Raw genomic sequence first — 19504 nt, 5'->3', positions numbered from 1 at the left:
AACATGTGCTTCCAGTGTCTGTCTGATAACGTTAATTCGAAAGTCTATATGTGAACCTTAGCATTTGGGTTTTTTGATTCCATGTATAGCCTATAACTGGACGTGGCACGAGAAAATGACAGAACATTTGTCGGCAAATCTGTGATTATGTATTCCGTCACTAGGAGCCAGCACCGTACAGCAATAATTACTTTGTACATTTCACATTCGAAAAAGTATGTAAGAATGCCACTAGAGTGCATAACAGTTGCAATATTGATTGTTTTAGCAACCCCGTCATGGACGGTCATAACCGTCAATACTCTTTTGGAATCAAATGGCTAAAACCGTCTGTACTCTTTTGGAATAACTTTCTACCTCCTCAACAGGTTAAGGCAATATGAGATATAAACGAATATGTATTTTGATTCCTAATATCATACCTTAATTCTACATCTGTATCAAATCAATTGTACTTATACGGAGAGAAACTGGTGTAGGAAAGAAAAAAATCATTTCAAAACATATTTATAAAACTCTTTAATGTTTGCAAATTAATAAATGTGTCTGTTCACCTGGAAAGCCAGCAGAGTAATCCTCCTCCGATAACAACAGTTAGGAAATACCACTACACAAAATAAACTATCATCATTCAAATTAGGATAAAACAGATTCAACTATATATTTTTTATAACACATACAACAACATGGAAAATATCAACAAAATATTACAAATAACGTGTATTAAGGATTTTATTTATATTTTCTTTTTTCGATATATTGGCATTATGTCAACACTCACTCAAACAGTAATAAAGATGGCAGTTTCGTGTTCACTTCATTCTTGAGAAATCGGGTACTTTGGTTATTGTCACTAAATAGTATGTATAGTGTAGTGGGTGGGAGAAACCAAATTTATTTTCAAGAAAACATTATTCTGTGGTGACACTTTTTTCTTAGTTCACCAATCACGGTTTTAATATTTAATATGCGGTTACTACACTTTAATAATGAATATCAACTTTTATACACAGTAGTTTAAAGAACAGCTGTTTTAATGTCATATTTATTTTTACATGGGAACATGTCTTCGAATAGCTCTCGTCGGAACAAATGTGGGTCACACGGCACTCGCAAACAACGCAAAATAAAAGGGCTGATTTCAAATATTTACAATGCAATTATTAAAAGTGGTATTTTTCTACTAGCGTAACATATTTCCATAGCATTTTCAGTTAAAAGAACAATGAAATACTTTGTAACAACACGGTCAAACTAACCTAAATATACATCTAAAATCTATGTATCATGTACGTAACGAACGAACGGTCTGTAGCAAGTGTGACAGAGAAAGCAAGAATGGATGATGCAGAGTGGAATGGTGTATCAGCCTCACTCTACGATTGAGCAAGAGGGAGGGAACTCCTGCCGTTACTTGGAATGGTTCAACACGCGCGCAACACTTTTTAAAATATTTTTAAAGAACTAATTTTTAAAACATTAACTTTCTATATATTTATAAACAAACTCATAACTTGCGATTAATATGTAATTTTCTACATATTCTGTTATTGTATATTACGTTAAATCCTTACATTAGAGTCAATAATTTATTAATATCTTTCCTTACGTCTACAATCCAAAAATATTGGACTCAAAAACAGATGCGTGGGTCAGCCGAAGACCATTTCATGGCCCAAGAACCACCGACACCGACGATATAACTCTACGGATGACTAAAATAAAGTAATTTGTTCTTAAAATGTCGACACCTTTTGCAACGGAGACGTCGTGTACATCTTGCACTTAAAAAAATAATATCATAATGAACAATTCACACGAGTCCTCTCTCGCATTTTTGTAAAAGACATAATATCTATAAATATAATAAAAATGATGATGATGACCAAGAACCTAATAAATGCTGCAATAGGTGTTAAGGAGTGGGTTGTTGCACTAGCACTGTTGTAGCACTTTAGTTGTCCCTAATGGTTGCCTACTAAAACGTGGCACAGGCTCTCTAGTAGTAGGTTTCTTGCTCCAGCCAGCCTCCTGGGTTCCTACGTAGGTAGAAACGTCGCACCTCGTCGTACACAAAGATAGAGATCATGAACGGTATTGCCGGTAACCACCACACGAACCTGTAACAAATAAATGTCACCAGTGACTCCAAAAACATTATGAAATTGAAATTCGACACACAGTCTAGGACTTGTAAGGTAAGTCATCTTTGCGAATTTTTGTCTATCTGTAAATATTCTTGATTATACCTAGAGCACTCAAAATCTGCATAGGGTTCTATTTAAGACTTATGAAAATTTGTAAGCCAATTTCATTGCTTCCCACTTTTTCAAAAGTTATAAAACAAAATTGTTTTTGTAAGATTTTTAGACAGCCTCAAGAAATCATGTACAACTAAAAGAACAACATGGATTCATCCCAAAGAAATCATCCAGTATATCAACAATTCATTATATGTCTCACTGAATACCTCATGCAAGCCATCAAATATAAGGATAAAGCTACTGCAGTTCTTTTCGATTTCAGCTAGGCTTTCATTTGTATTAACTATGAGATGATGCTAAATAAACTGGAATCAATCGGAGTAAGAGGTGCTACAGGAAGTTTGTTTAAAAATACCTGATGGGCAGAATCAAAGCGGTTAAAATTACAAACAACATTGATAAAGTAATCACAACCAACAAAATCAAGCATGGGTAAATATTTTGGCCCATTTTATACCTCTGTTTCACTAGCGGCCTTCCACCTAAATAACTACGGTACAACAATGTTGTATTCTAACAATATTACCTTACCACTAAAAAACGAACAGCTAACTGAGATAGAAATGCAATCTTTCATTGTTTTTTAGCACAATACTGTCTGAGATCATCTAGTCAATCTCTTTGGAAAATTCAGTTCATTCTGTATATTATACTGTGGATATTTTATTAATAAGTTCTAAATTTGTTTGAAAACTAAAATTGAATGTAAAAATGCTATCATAGCCTCTTCCACTATGAATAGAATACAAAACATTATACAACAATTTAATCTATTTTGCCCCATAATAATAAAACCATCAATATAGACCAATTATAAGTCCTGTAAGGAATACTGATAAAATGTAGACTTGCCATATTAACATGCATTGTCACAAGATTCTAAATATCCTTTCTCGGTTAGATCTCAATGTTGTAGTAGTTACACAATAGATTTGCACTATTTAAAAATGGCTTGTAACAAACTTGCCACCGTTGAGTTGTTTAGTATTGACCCAGTTGTAGTATACTCCATTCTAAATGTTACGAGAATTTCTCAAAAGTAAGATACCCTCTTATTTGCAATGTATCAGGGAGATTATTTGAAATATATATAATTTACAACATTCAATACAATAATAATTTATTACATATTTACTCATTATTACATATTTACTTACTATGTCCTGTAGATAGATAGCTTTGTTCATATTGTCAAAACAACATTTATTTTGGAGAAAGAATATTAAACTATTCTATAAAGAACTAAAACCTAAAGTCCCTTAACCTTTAGGACTTAAAGTCTTTTTTAAGTATAATGAAATAAATATATCATTACAATAATGATTAAAGTTAATCAAGATCCATCTAAGCTGCTAGTTTAATTTCATAAATTAACTTAAAACATGTTCAAGCAGTACAGTAGAAAATTATCACTATAGAAGTTTGAGGTATTTTATTTTTAAGATAAAGTTAATACACATTCAAACACGGTATTGTGATTCTTATAAAGTAAAGGGAGCGGAAAAATAACCTCCCTATTTTCATTGCTTTATTGTGAGTAGACGGAGGCACTCAGAATGGTGGGGATAGCCGCAATCGACGCAGGAGAGGGGGAAGTTTAAGTGACACTCCGCCCGTAGGCACCAGTCATCAGTCGCCATCATGGTGTGGACGAGTGCACAGAGAGCTTTTGCGGTCGAAGCATTCATTCGTAACAATGAATCAGTTATTGTGGCTCAACGCGAATTCCGAACGCGGTTTCAAATTCCTCCTCGTGATTCAGTACCGGACCGCAAGTCTATTGTGCTGTGGGTGAAAAACTTCAGAGAAACTGGTTCTGTTGTGAAAAAACGAGGTGGAAGACCTCGTAGTGCTCGTACACCAGAAAACATTAATGGGGTTAGGCAAACAGTTTTGCAGTCTCCTCAACGATCAGGAGGTCTGGAAGTGTGAATAAACAGAATATTCGCTATTGGAGTGAAAAAGAACCCGAAGAAAATCCATGAGAGGAGGCCTCTTCATAGTGAACGTGTGACTGTTTCGTGCGCGTTATCACGATGTGGAATCATTGGCCCTCATTTTTTTGAAGAGGATGGTAATGTTGTTACTGTGAACTCAAACAGGTATGCCAACATGCTAGAGAATTTTTTGAACCTGCCCTACAACAGAGGGCTTTCGAGAATGTGTGGTTCCAGCAGGACAGCACATACTGCCCGAATAGCAATGAACATTTTGAGGCAAATGTTTCCTGGCCAGTTGATTTCTCGGGGAGGGGACATTGTGTGGCCAGCGCGATCACCTGATTTAACCCCATGTGACTTTTTTCTGTGGGGTTACTTAAAGGCCGAGGTACTTCAAACATCGCCCCAGAAACCTGCAAGATCTGAAGCAAGCTATACGGGAGTATGTTCTGCGCATACCTCAAGCCATGCTCGAGAGAGTCCACGACAGTTTCAGAATTCGCTTGCAACAATGTATTGATAACCACGGCCACCACTTATCTGATATTCTTTTTAAAAGAAAGTAGAAAAAACTTCCCATGTCATAGAATAAGTTAAAATGAATAAATTTGTTTTTTGGAAAAAACTGTGTTTTTATTAGCATTTAAAAATAGGGAGGTTATTTTGCCGCACCTTGTACATACTTTTTTAGTATTTCAACCATAAAGTAACATCATTCTTGTTATTCTTCTGAAAACCAATAAATAAATTTAAAAAGTTTGGACGTGTATAATCAATCATACCCTTATAATGAGATATCTTACATAATTCTATAACCACAAATAAGAGTATAAAAGTGTTTGAAGTTTGATATTGTTCTTAGGAGGCTAGAATCAAGATGGCCACCAGTAGAACCAGTTCTTAACAAAGAGTGCACGGCTGTTTGGGCTGATAGTTGTTTCTTGTTGCAGCTATACAAATAAAAATCTAATTTCTAAGAATTTGTTTAGCTGTGAAACTGTGTTCAAATACTTCTTAAACAATCTAGAGTTAATCGACCTATGCCATAGACCAATAATAGTGGCCAATAAAGGAGCTACTGTGTGTCTCTCTAAACGCAATCACAGTAAAGAAAATGGTGAAAACAAATCATCAGAGATAACATGAATCATTTTGGAAATGTGGCTTACTCGGCTCTTGAATAGAAATAGTTTAGTAATGTCGTATCACTTACTTTAGAGGGTACATTCTAAGGCCTTTGTCCATTCCGGGTGTGTATGAGAGGAAAGCTGCCAGAGCAGTTTCAAACACTAAACCAAAGTTCAGCGCCCAGTTCCTGAAAAATCACGAAAAGCTCGGGTTAGAGTTGGACAAAAAATTATACAAGAAACTATAACAATAACTATTTAGACTTCAACATTAAACCAACTCTTTCCTTTATGTGTTCTCTTGAGTCATGTAATTAGTGTTTGCAATACAACTTAGTTGTTAACATACAAATTTCAAAACCAAGGTCACTAGAGAAAACAGGATTTCTTCAAACTGATATACACCTTGAACATAAATACAATGTCATCCAATTTGTTGTGGAAAACTGCTAACATCAACACTGCAAAAAATTTTCAACAGTTTCCAAGATAGTACGAATAGTGAAATTTAGTAATGATTCAGTATGGGTTAAATTCACATAGCTTTCTCAATACAAATGGATAAATATTAAATATATAATAGTTGACACATATCTATTTCTTCACACCACGTTCAAACATTGCTTAGGCAATTAAATTACTGACATATTTAGGCTTCCCTCTGGAGAACCATCTTCAGACAAGAGATGTAAAACAGTTTAAGTCAAATCTCGTCTATCCATTCTCAGATCCTGTGTATTCAAGATCTGGCTTCTACAAATCACGAATATATCTTGCCATAAATACGATAAGATCAGATTAAGACTCATTAATTAGTTTCTGGTACCTGGAAATATAGTTGCAAACCAGTGGAATCATAAATCGAGAAATTATCCATTTCATAATCATTGATTCATTTGACATTCTAGAAGCCAGGAATGTATTATCCATTTCATAATCATTGATTCATTTGACATTCTAGAAGCCAGGAATGTATTCTCGACCCTAACATTTTGTGAATGATATTGAACTGTTTAGTTACCTCATGCCTTGGTGGACAATGGAGTTTCGCCTTGTCTTACAGATGATCAAGTCAGCCCACTGCACAACAACGATGGAGACGAAGAAGGCTGTGTGACATGTGTACTCCAGTGCCTTGCGATCTCTGTATGTCTGTAATCAGTACAGTACTCATTACACTATCACAAGAAAAAAGTTGGTACTCATCAGGTTAAAATACGAATACCAGGTCTGCTAACAACATTAACAAAATATTTTTTTAATTGATTTGTTTTTAACTCAGGTCAATAAATACAATAATTTCTACACAACTCACCCATTCTTGTCCATAAGAGTCAGTGAGATCGTTGACTGCCTTGGAGTCCCACTGCTTGCGAATTCCGAATAGTATCAATGGAAGGAAGCCATTCTCTGCCATGATGACAAAGTAAACAAAGAACCCAGCCGCAGCCTGGATCATTCCAATCTGACCATAGGCCATGGAGATGAGCCTGTAAATCAAAAAGTATTCAAATATGTTGCTTCGGCAAACAAAAGAGCTCCTACATGGTCCAACTAAAAATTCACTCAAGTATTTTAAAAGAATTTGTATAGTAATAATTAACAGAGGCAGTTTACATTACTAAACATTCTATAACAGAAATAAAAATACTACTTTTTCATCAAAAAATTGTGTTTTAAACATATTCAAAGCCTGTTTGAGGTTGATATTTCTGAGCCCTCTAGAACCTCTCGGGAATGTAATCTGGAGATCAAAATACAACATTTTCTTTATAAATGTAAGCCAGCAGGTCCTCCCTTCAGAAAAATTCCAATGTCTGGCCAAATAAATAGTTTACCATTCAGTCTATCAACCCTCACTCAAATAGTTATCATTTACAAGCAAAATGTTGATAACTAGAGTCACAATGAATGAAATAAAATTATTGAATCTTTTTCTTTTTGTACCTTTGCTACAAATTGTATATAAAATAAAAGAGACTCATTCAAAACAATTCTCTTGCCCCAATTAATTGCAATCCCCAAAAACAATCAAGAATTGTATATAGTATAATGTAGCCAGAAACATATCCAAGGATGTCAAACCTTTTTTGACTATAACTGCTGTAACGAAATAAGATGTTTAAGGCTAACTATAAGTATGAAAGAAAGCATTTTCTGATCTATGTTTATAGGAAGGAAATGTGTCATTTTGATACTTAGAATATGTTCCTTAGAGGTTTCACACAAAGTTCAGGTACTCTCTGTTTACTTATTGTTAAAATCAATATTTAGTAAGCAAAATATAAATATCAACAACTTTTCATCTGAAGATCATGAGTTCAGATGTGCTATAGATCAATATTGTGAACATACTTATACTGTATCTTGATGGCATTACTTGGTTTCCATCTGCACACAAATTCACCTCTCTTGTAAAACACACAGGTAACATAAACCAACAAGACAACAAATTAAACAAAATCATTATGATATTTAAAATACTATATTAGTATATTTAAAGGAAAATCAGACTACATCACAGGCAATAGTTTGTTTGTGCTTCCGGTACAAGTTTTTAGTTATATTTAAATTAAAAAATATTACATGGTTCTACATTTAAAAAAATGTTTGTTAACTACAGCCTATTTGTATATGATTTACAATCATGTACAAAAACTATAATTCTAAATAAAACAGTAGATTGTAGAAATATAACCAAAAACTAAATGAGTAGCACACACAAATCATACAGGAGAGAATTACATGGTTCACACAATTGTTATGTTCATAATTTTAAAACCAATATGTCCTTGTAAGTAAATAAAATTTAACTTAATTGCAAAGTTAATAGGAATATATTCAAAATCATTCATACATAATTTAAAAATATAGATAGAAACAATATGTAATTCAATATTAATACTGGTTAGGTTAGCATGATTATTGTGGTAACAAAAATAGGTGAAAACTTATGAGAGTAGTGAACAAAGCAAAATACCTATTAAAAAAAAAATTGTACAAGTAAAAGTTTATAATGAGTTCATTATTTTGAGCACAGACCTGGGTGCCCAAACTCATACTAATGCAGACCTGAATGCACAGTAGTTAAACTCAATCAACATTTTCAGCTTTAAAAAAATTACAGTATTAATGATTACAAATTACAAAATCAGAGAAAAAATTCAAATGCTTTTAAAAGCTGTTACTCAAAATAATAATATTTATATGATGTTTAATTGCTTTTGTTAATTTGATATAAAGCAAACATCTATCTACATCATTAAATGACAAACTACAAAAAGTGTCCATGCAAAACTGCGATATTTTTATAAAAAGTAAACAAAGTAATAAATAGAAAATTTATTGAAAGTGTGATTTTACATGTCTGAATCTGTGGTGTGTGCTCCAAAGTTAAGTGCACAATATCGATATCAAAAACATAAAGCATTATGATTTGAAAACAAATTCTTTAAAACACTTTTCCCAGCATGCAGGAAAATGCTATTTTAGTAACATGAAATGTTGCATGGCTTATATATTTATAATTGCAGTAAAACGTTGCTTATTCCGGATTATCCACATTGGTTTTACAGAATAGAGAGCGATTCCTACTTTTTAAAGAATAAACCGTTTTTGTTGAATTTCTAACGTAATTTGTTTCTTGTTCACACATTTGCCATTGAGAATAATGCGTACATTATTATACAAAATTAACCATATTGCAGATCTATAAGAGGTTGATAATTGTAAATTTGGAAGATGAAAATGACTGGTTTCAAACAGACAATAGCATTGGTCAATGAGTAACATAGAAGTTGTATTAGCAGCTTGCTCTTCAACATTATCAGGGTGAAAACATTTTTGATGATGAATCTGATAGACATTATGACTTACTTTGATGTTAAAGTATAGCTAGATCGAGTGATGGTTTACTTTGGTTGTTAGACCGACACTTACTCAAAGTCAATGTGACCATACGCAGTCTACCAGAGTTATACAATAGAAACTAAGTTTTTTTTTTTAATAAAATAGTAAAAAATTTATATTTACTTCTTGTTTTATATATAATTAATCACTAAAAAACAAAATGATGGATTGTCTCTATATTACTGTTGATATTTTTTAACAGCAATTCCATATACATATAGATAGATAGTAGGGATGGTAACTATATTCAGTACAACTCATTCACTTTTCTTAGCTAACCAGTTTATGTAGACAAAAAGTGAGTATACAAGCACAGTACAACTGTGTGGTATCCATACTAACTACAACTCATTCACTTGCATCCTCTCTTCATAGCTAACCAGTTTAAATAGGCAAAAAGTGAGTATACAAGCACAGTACAACTGTGTGGTATCCATACTAACTACAACTCATTCACTTGCATCCTCTCTTCATAGCTAACCAGTTTAAATAGGCAGGGAGTGAATATACAAGCACAGTACAACTGGGTGGTATAGCTACAACTCATTCAATAGCATCCTCTTTTCTTAGCTAACCAGTTTATATAGGCAAAAAGTGAGTATACAAGCACAGTACAACTGTGTGGTATCCATACTAACTCCAACTTATTCACTTGCACCCTCTCTTCATATCTAACCAGTTTATAAAGGCAGGAAGTGAGTATTCAATCACAGTACTGTGTAGTATCCATATCCAGTGAAACTCATTTACTTTCATCATCTCTTCACAGCTAAACAATGTATACAGGCAGGAAGTGAGTATACAAGAACAGTACTAGGTGGTATCCAAGCACATTAAACCTCATTCACTTTGATCCACTCTTCACAGCTAACCAGTTTATACAGGCAGGAAGTGAGTATACAAGCACAGTACTGGGTGGTATCCAAGCACAATACAACTCATTCACTTGCATCCTCTTTCACAGCTAACCAGTTTATACAGGCAGGAAGTGAGTATACAAGCACAGTACTGGGTGGTATCCAAGCACAATACAACTCATTCACTTGCATCCTCTTTCACAGCTAACCAGTTTATACAGGCAGGAAGTGAGCATACAAGCACAGTACTGGTTGGTGTCCAAGCACAATAAAACTCATTCACTTTCATCCCCTCTTCACAGCTAACCAGTTTATACAGGCAGGAAGTGAGAATACAAGCACAGTACTGGTTGGTGTCCAAGCACAATAAAACTCATTCACTTTCATCCCCTCTTCACAGCTAACCAGTTTATACAGGCAGGAAGTGAGCATACAAGCACAGTACTGGTTGGTGTCCAAGCACAATAAAACTCATTCACTTTCATCCCCTCTTCACAGCTAACCAGTTTATACAGGCAGGAAGTGAGAATACAAGCACAGTACTGGTTGGTGTCCAAGCACAATAAAACTCATTCACTTTCATCCCCTCTTCACAGCTAACCAGTTTATACAGACAGGAAGTGAGCATACAAGCATAGTACTGGTTGGTGTCCAAGCACAATAAAACTCATTCACTTTCATCCCCTCTTCACAGCTAACCAGTTTATACAGGCAGGAAGTGAGTATACAAGCACAGTACTGGGTGGTATCCAAGCACATTAAACCTCATTCACTTTGATCCACTCTTCACAGCTAACCAGTTTATACAGACAGCAAGTGAGTATACAAGCACAGTACTGGGGTGTCCAAGCATAATAAAACTCATTCACTTTCATCCTCTCTTCACAGCTAACCAGTATATAAAGGCAGGAATTGGGTATACATGCACATTACTGGGATGGTACCCATACTCAGTACAACTCATTTACTTTCATCATCTCTTCACAGCTAACCAGTCTATTCAGACAGGAAGTGGGTATGCTAGCACAGTACTGGGTTGTATCCATACTCAGTAAAACTCATTCACTTTCATCCTCTTTGTGCAGCTAAACAGTTTATATATGTAGCAAGTGAGTATAAAAGACATTATTGATTGTCTACATTCATAAGCACTTATATAGCCGACTTTCATCATCTCTTCAAAGCTAACCAGTGAATTTAGTCACGCATGGAGTGTGGTTACAGCATTGGTTGTTCATTGTCACAAAACCTCATTTATTTTCATCCTCTCTTGAATGCTAACCAATTTGTTTTGGCAGTAAGTATGAGAGTTTTACAGGAGTATGACAATACCAGTAATGCATATTAATAATCACTATGACTTTCATCCTCTCATCAAAGGTCGATATTTTGTTGTTAATTCTATTTTCTATTCGTTTAACTTATGGCTAGTACAGTGCAAAATTTTCTTTTATGCTGGTATTTCACAGCCTCTAAATATTCAATAGTAATAATAAGAGGGCTATCCAGAAAGTAACAAACGTTTTGAAATAAACAATTAATCAACTGAAATAGGAACATTTCATTTTATACATTTAAAAGCTACACTCTTAGGTTATTTTTCAACATAATCCCCATTGAAATTGAAACATTTATCATAAAGTGACACGTTTTTTCGAGTACAGCTTTGTAGAAATCTGCCACTTGAGATCTTAAAGCGTTGATTAACGCCAGCGTGAAGTTCAGCGTCACTATCGAAGCGCTATGTTGTGAGCCAAGTCTTTATCGCTGGAAAGAGGTGGTAGTCGCTTGGTGCCAGATCTGGGCTATACGGCAGATGATCAAACACTTCCCAATCAAAATCATCCAAGACTTATTGTGTACGCTCTATGGGGACACGCATTGCCATGAAAAACCAAACTTTTGAGCTCAATTTTCCCCTACGCTTGTGTTGTACCGCTCGCTGGAGCTGCTGCAATGTCATACAGTACCTCTCTGTATTGATTGTTGATCCTTGTTCAAGGAAATCAACTAGAATCACACCCTTATCATCCCAAAAAAAGTTGCCATAACTTTTCTCGCTGACATCAGAGACATTTTCTTGGGTTTTTTTTGGAGAATGTGTGTGCTCCCACTCCATTGACTGCATATATTTGTTTCACAACTGACATACTTCACCCATGTTTCATCACCAGTAACGATACGATTGAGAAGTTCGTTACCATGTTTGTCGTATTCATCAAGGGGCAAGGAAAGTTAACGATGCAGCAAGTCTTTTTTTTGTGATCTTCCATAAGAATTTATGGAATCCACCTGGCACAAAATTTGTGGTATCCAAGCTTCCTTACAACAATTTCATGAAGTAAACTTCGTTAAATTTGTGAGAAATGTTCCGAGAGTTCAGTCATTGTGAAACAGTGATTTTCATGAACTTTGTCAGTGATTTTCAACATTAAATCTTCAGTCAATAGACTAGGCCAAATGCTACGAATATTGCCATGAACATTGGTGTGGCCATTTTTAAAGTTAATACACCACTGCCTTATTCTGCTTTCACTCATTATTCCATTTCTTTAAACTTCACATAGTGACGATAGATTTCAATATTGGTCTATGCTTTTTTGCCAACAAAAAACATATCAGTGAATGCACTTCACAAGAGGCGGGATTTCCAATTGCAGCACACATTTTAAGTAATTACAGTGAGAAAAGTAAAAAAGATACAGACAGCGTGTGACTACAGCTCAATGCATACTGAACGCAAGAGTGTTTTGAGAACAAGATGGTGGCTGTAGCCCCGCCCACTGCCACACCATTCAAAAACATCTGTTACTTTTTGGTTAGCCCTCCAGTAGTTATAAGCTGTGAATAAAATTCAAATTCTTAATTACTGAAAATGTTGAAGTGGATTTGTAAGTTCCAAGAACATATCAGAAAAAGACAGAATCTGGAAGGAGTGTTATATACAAAATTTGCAAAGTTCAACTCATAAATACATTGCTCAAAGCTTGATTCAAAGTACGAAACATCAGAAGAGAAGAATAAAACATGATTCAAACTTCATTTAAAGTTTCGAAATACTCACCTTCGAGAGAGCAGTGCCAAAAATGCTGATAACATAAACCAATACACAACTGACACGAAACACGAAATATTCACATGTGACAGAAGCATGCCCAATAGCCCATGCCCACTTAAAGCATGAGCTGCCAACAGCAACAAAGTGATATTGCCCTTGTGTGTATCAATCAAACTGTAAAATTATTTAATAATAAATAATGTTCATGATACAAAAGAAAGAAAGAAATTATTATGAGTCCATAGAACAATAGAACATAGAACAATAATAATTTATTACGTTATCTAAAGCACCATTCATGAACGTAAGTTCACCTTGAATAAACTTCTCTAGAAAAGATTGCTAAATGTGTCAGTTTTAAATAAAAATCTATAAAATAATAGATCCACTACAAATAGGACAAACATTTGCAAAAAATGCATAAAAGTAGCATATAATTATAAAATGTTGCAAAAGATTATCACATATAAGATATGATAATAATTAAAATAGATTACTTTCTTTGATTAAGAGGAACAGTAAGAAATGTACAATATATATATAAAAGGAAAGTTACTAGTCAAAATCAAGTTAAGTGTAAAATAGGTAAATTCTTTTAAATTTTGTTAGACACGAGTAACAATGTTAAATTTGTATGAGTTTTAAAATAATTTTCTGGCATTTGGTGAGAAAATCAAATTAGTATATGTTAATGTTCTTCATTCACAAACTTTATACTTCTTAAATATGGCCAAATCAATTTATTGATTTATTTTAGTTTTCTGTAGAAAAAAATAGTAAATTATCGTAAATCACAAGCACAATACAAAAACAAGCAGCACATTATTCAAGCATTGTTAATAATAAAAATTGCATAGACATGTAATAGGTCACCCAACCTACTCCCAGCTATATTATGGAAATGTAGTAATGATCATAATATTTTACTTATACAGGTAAATACACACATTATAATCTGTATGCTATTTTTGGTACATCAGATTTCTATGTGTGTTTAAAAAAAAATTTATGGTATATTTCAATATGTATTTTCATTGGGCATATGAAATAAAGATGTGGAATGATAAATAATTGGGATATTCTTCTAAAAAATTAATTACAGTACTTTGAAATATCCTGTTTTCATATTCAGAGATGCAATCAAATTTTTTGTGAATTGATCGTGTTGAAGGGGGGAAGTCACAGAATACAGTTGCAATTTGAGAGAGAAGGTGTACAAGTCTTCACTGGAATATACTTCTCAGCTCAACCTAAAGTTTAAAATCTGGCCTCTCTTACAGCCCTCGGATTACAGCCACCAATAATAAATTGAAATCGCTTGAATAATGCTTATGAAAAAACAAAACTGTAAAAAAACATGTAGACATGTAGAGTGTGAGTGTGGAGTGGGATGACAACCCACCTGCGGTTGACCAAGTTATCCCTGTACGGGTCCCGAGGCTGGCGTTTCATAATGTCCGACTCTGGAGCTTCGTATGCCAGAGATATAGCAGGCATCTAATAAAACATTGCAGTCACAGCGTGATAGAAACATTACAGGACCAGAGTTACATGTTAAAACAGACGAAATGGAGATCCTGTCGGGAGAAGTGAGAGTCATGCAGAGAGTGAGCCGTCCAAGCACCCCACAAGCTGTAGAGAGAAAGAGAGAGAGAAGAGAGAAGAGAGAGAGAAGCGGCAAGGAGAGGGGGGAGTGAGAGATGAAATGATTGGTGCACGACATGCCCATGCAACCACTTACCTGTATCAAACACTCTCCAAGGGCAAGATAGGCACGGGATAGCAGAAGAACATTTGATCCATTTCTTTCACCTTAATATTAGTAAATAATTAATTACCTTTCATTCACGAGTTTATCAGTGAAAGGGTTTCGTGGTTGGCGCTTCATGATATCTGATTCGGCTTCCTCGTAGGCGAGAGAAATGGCAGGCACCTGAGATTGACACGTTGTAAAACATGATGATAAAAATTCTTATAAATCAATACACAAAAACAACTCAAAAATATAAACACATAGACTAAAAAAAACACACTAGTAAAAAAACAGTTAAAAACAACTAAAATCCATTGACTGAGTGGCAGGTAGTTAATCGCTAAATGCTACGAGGGTCTACACTATGCTAAGAAGCATACGGTGCAGGTGTGGCAATGAATGACAGGGTGATGTGCTAGTCAAACTACAAGCAGGAGGGAGAGGAGGGGAAGGGGTGATCATCCTCTGCAACTGACTACCTACAGATCTACAGATTAGTAGACACAATGATGAGTCCTGAAATGAGACAACAGGGAGTTAGTCGTCCATGCTGTAAACTCCACACACGCACTCCCACACACCTCCTAGTTCAATACCTTGCGTTGACCAAAGAATCGTTCTGGGGGTCACGCGGGGGCCGCTTCATTATATCAGATTCTGCTTCCTCGTATGCCAAAGAAATGGCAGGTACCTAAACCCACACTAATACGTATATCGTCACCCTTAATGCCCTCAGTGAACTTAAATTAATAGTTAATAGAAAATATTAAGAAAAAAAACGTTTATTGGATAAATTTAGTTATAACCATGCCAAAATTATGGAATTTAGTCAAGTAATGTGTTATTAGGTTGAGTTAGACAAACATTTAAAATTATGTGTGAATTCAAACTTATGAGTTAAAACTTACATGCCTGTTAGTGTTATTAATATACTACAGCCATGTAAATTATTATTATTATTCAGGGAATAGGTTAATACTGGTCTTTTCTCTAATTTGAAGGTTCAATTCCGTAACAAATTTGTAAGATTGAAAAAAGAAAAATTACATGATATAAATATATGTTTCCTGATAATTAACGAATCCATCAGATAAATTGTATCAATTAAATATACTAGGAACTTGTCAGGACTGTTTTAACCATTATATTATAGTGTATGTGTTTCAGTGTCAAAGTATCAATATTGAGTTTCGTATACTATACATTAATTTCTGTAATAAGAGATGTTAGATGATATCATTTGTCTGATTGGGTACAATATGAACTAACAGTACAGTACAGTATGAATGAACTAACCTCATTCTGTTATGTATAGACTAGGTGGAGAAAGACACGCCTGATTCGTCTTCAGATTTAGTACTGATAATTTGAATACTAGTTATTGTTTTGATGAAATGTAGCATTAGCATGTTGTTGTTAGAAATGCACAAGTTAAATGTTTTTAATTGTTTTCTAGCTTCTGATTGACACTTCTAACAAGTGTTTGTCAGCTATAAACTTTTCTATTGAGTACCAGTTGCATTTTCTAGATAATGCTGCGCTGTGTTTGTTCGTTTTGCAAATATGAATTTAATTCAAGTATTTTAATCTGAGTTATTGTTTAAACATAACTAATTTTAAAAATTATTAAGTTTAGTTTTATTTATAGTAGTTCATTTCTGCAAAGAGACTTCATTATTCCTGTCAATTTAATTTATTGACAAAATAAAGTTATGCTTTATTAATTGCTAACAATGGGTCAATATAACCAAAAATAGCTCCTTCCTAAATGGATTAACACTCTATTGGAATTGATATCTGAATTAAGTAAGGAATAATTAATAAACATACAATTCAAAACGTAACTGACCACAAGATATGAAATTTAACCAACTGCTGGTTAAAACAATTGATAGTTAGTTAACTGGAGTCTCACATTCAATAACAGTTTACTGGTATTTCTTTAAATATCGATATAAAAAAACTAAAGCAAGACAAAGAAAATGAGTAAACAATCATAATACAGAATATTGAACTGCCATCAACATTAGTGATTTCTATTGAAAAAAATGTTTACAGACTTATTGTTAAGCATATACGTTAAGACATATATTAAGCAGAACCAAGATTTGTTTAAAATGTTGGATATGGTATTTGAAATCTTTAGTAGTTCATAGAGTTCACCAATGACAACATCAATGTGATAAGACTTAAAGAACCTTTCCTCTCTGTTTCTAACTTTGGTGAAGAATTTTAGGCTAGGAGAGGAATAGAAGCAAAAATATAAACACAAGTCATAAAACATAGTATAAAAAACTTTAAAAACTGTTAAATTGAAATAGTTTTGTGGTTTGCATGTGGAATTTCACAGCACAGAGGGAAAATACACTAATAATATCTGTCAATGACTACACAATTAATCCTGACAAAATGGAGGAAATCTTGGATGGGTACGAGCAGCCACAATAAAATGAATAAAACATTCCTTGAAATCACAAATTGTCAGGTCTACACTACTGCCTCTAACACTACAATACAAGTGAGCACGCCAACGCACAAATTGGTATCAGTTGGCAACACCTTTTGACAAAACTGCATTGACTAACCCTCCAGTGCCTTGTGTGATACCATTTTACAAATGCTTGTTAATATGATTTTCCAATCATTGGTAATAACTTGATTCACTTAATAAACACAAGTGAAATACAAGTTTTACGCCAAAGACAAGGATTCAACAAATTTTCCTAGACTTTTATTTTCGGAAAAATCAATTTTTTAGCAATACTGTAGAAAATGTACACATCGCTGTTCAATGTTATAATAAGTATTCACTCAGGCACTGCAAGGGAAAACAGGGTAGGAAACAGCGTGCAACAAAATATACAGAAACAAACTGTAGGTCACAAATTGTACAAAGACAAAAGGATTTTTAATTGTATTTGTGATCACGAACCATATAGTGTGTCAAGATTTAAAATGTGTGCAGAATATCAATGTGTAAAATGTAGAACTCTAATATGTGTTTGTGCTCTCTGCAGAATGAGAAAATATTTATAGTTAATAAACACTTTTTAAAAATTATACTTATTTCTTATGTAAATACAGCATGTTAAAAGATAAATTATTAACTTAAATTGGTTAATTATTTACAAAGCAGAATGTGTGTGGTTAAATATTTCCTTACAATAATGCAGCAGCCAAATAAGCTAAGTTAAAACTTCAGTGTTACTAGTGTGATAAAATACTTTTTGTACTGTTGCGCTGCAATTAGAGCTTAGCAGTTAGTTATTAAAAAATGCTGTTTTTATATGTTGTTCAGTTCAAACATTATATGGCAACAGTCAGCCTTAAAAGTTAGTACGTTTTAGGCACTGCATTCACAAGAAAGCAGCCAATATTTAAAAAAGCAATCATTCTTCATGAGCAAATATATATGTCAAAAATATGTGAAAATACAAATTGATTGTGCAGTCTACAAAACTTGAAGGGATATTAAATGGTGTCCCAAGGCCACTCAGTAATGGCAACATTGTACATTTGTAGTGTATCTTTATGTTCATTTATCAAACTGTCACTGTAAGAAATAAATAATACATAAATACAGATTTATGAGGTCATTGTTGTGTGGTAGCAAGTGTAGTTTGAACTTAACATTATCATGAAAAAGTGTAGATATACATTATGTTGCAACTGAAAAACAAAATATAAGTATAAAGAACATTTTATGGAACCTCAAATGAAATAAATTATGTTAAAACTAATAACGCTTGAAGATAAATAAATAAATTTATAATCTCTCTTTAAGTTTATTTTTCTTTAAATTACAAAACTCGCTAGAGCTGAATTTACTATATAAAACATTATCAACTCTTTTAATCAATTAATTTCGTTAAGAGTGAATAAAAAAAAAACAACAAGTATTTAAGTATTTTAAACAAGTATTTTGGATGAGTAAGATGTATTAACAAAAATTATAATTTTAAGTTACAATGATATGTATAAAAGTTACACAAAACCAAAGTTTTACTTTTTGCTTGAATTTGTTATTATTTTTAGTTTTAATGGTGAACATAACAAGTTGTTTGTAAATTACATCATTAAGATAAAAATATATACATTTAAAATCCAAACAGATTTGTTTTAATATAAATAAAGTATTGATTTGTTATTTAACCCTTAAAGCGCCGTAAGCGCATATGCGCGCGAGGATCGACTTTGCTCTGAACGCCGTAAGCGCGTAGACGCGCAATATACTTGTTTTTACTATTTTGCACTGTTAGTTCAGAGTTTGTCCGCTAGACTGTGAGGGGTGTATGTTACAGTAGTGTAGCGGGGCTGTGCCACATCACGTGACAATCTTTGTGTTTAACGATCGATACTGAACCGGTTTTTGTTGAACAGCTGGCAGTTTGGTAGTATTGCTCAACGCCGCAAGCGCATTTATGCGTACGTCACTGCCTCGCCGCGCGCCGGGCAGCTCTTGTGTTCTTCTTCATATCCTGTTGAAGCAGTGCGAATAGTTGATCGGTAAACTACTGTGTAGTTTTATGTGTTATATGATCATCTTTTTATGAAAGTTATATATTTATAAACTTTTGAAATAAACAGTTTCTTGAA

At 33.7% G+C, this 19504-nt stretch overlaps 1 protein-coding gene across 7 annotated transcripts in view; it reads right to left on the bottom strand.

Moving 5' to 3' along the window:
- Window positions 1–504: 504 nt before the first annotated feature.
- Window positions 505–19504, bottom strand: part of LOC124373301 (sodium/potassium-transporting ATPase subunit alpha) — a 254626-nt gene continuing 235626 nt past the window's right edge. For 5 of the 7 annotated variants that reach the window (XM_046831692.1, XM_046831686.1, XM_046831710.1 and 2 more), the window contains 5 exons: window positions 14994–15088; window positions 6647–6821; window positions 6353–6483; window positions 5418–5519; window positions 505–2120 (listed from right to left, as the gene is read on the bottom strand). In XM_046831692.1, coding sequence (XP_046687648.1) covers window positions 2000–2120; window positions 5418–5519; window positions 6353–6483; window positions 6647–6821; window positions 14994–15088 — 624 coding nt within the window. In that variant the 3' untranslated portion in view covers window positions 505–1999. Of the gene's footprint in view, window positions 2121–5417; window positions 5520–6352; window positions 6484–6646; window positions 6822–14557; window positions 14653–14993; window positions 15089–15504; window positions 15600–19504 lie in introns of all 7 variants that reach the window. The other 2 variants (XM_046831695.1, XM_046831700.1) reach the window with 2 other exon arrangements.

The sequence above is a fragment of the Homalodisca vitripennis genome, chromosome 1 (assembly GCF_021130785.1).
Source record: "Homalodisca vitripennis isolate AUS2020 chromosome 1, UT_GWSS_2.1, whole genome shotgun sequence".
NCBI classification, from domain to species: domain Eukaryota; kingdom Metazoa; phylum Arthropoda; class Insecta; order Hemiptera; family Cicadellidae; genus Homalodisca; species Homalodisca vitripennis.
This window is presented reverse-complemented; position numbering and strand designations above follow the sequence as displayed.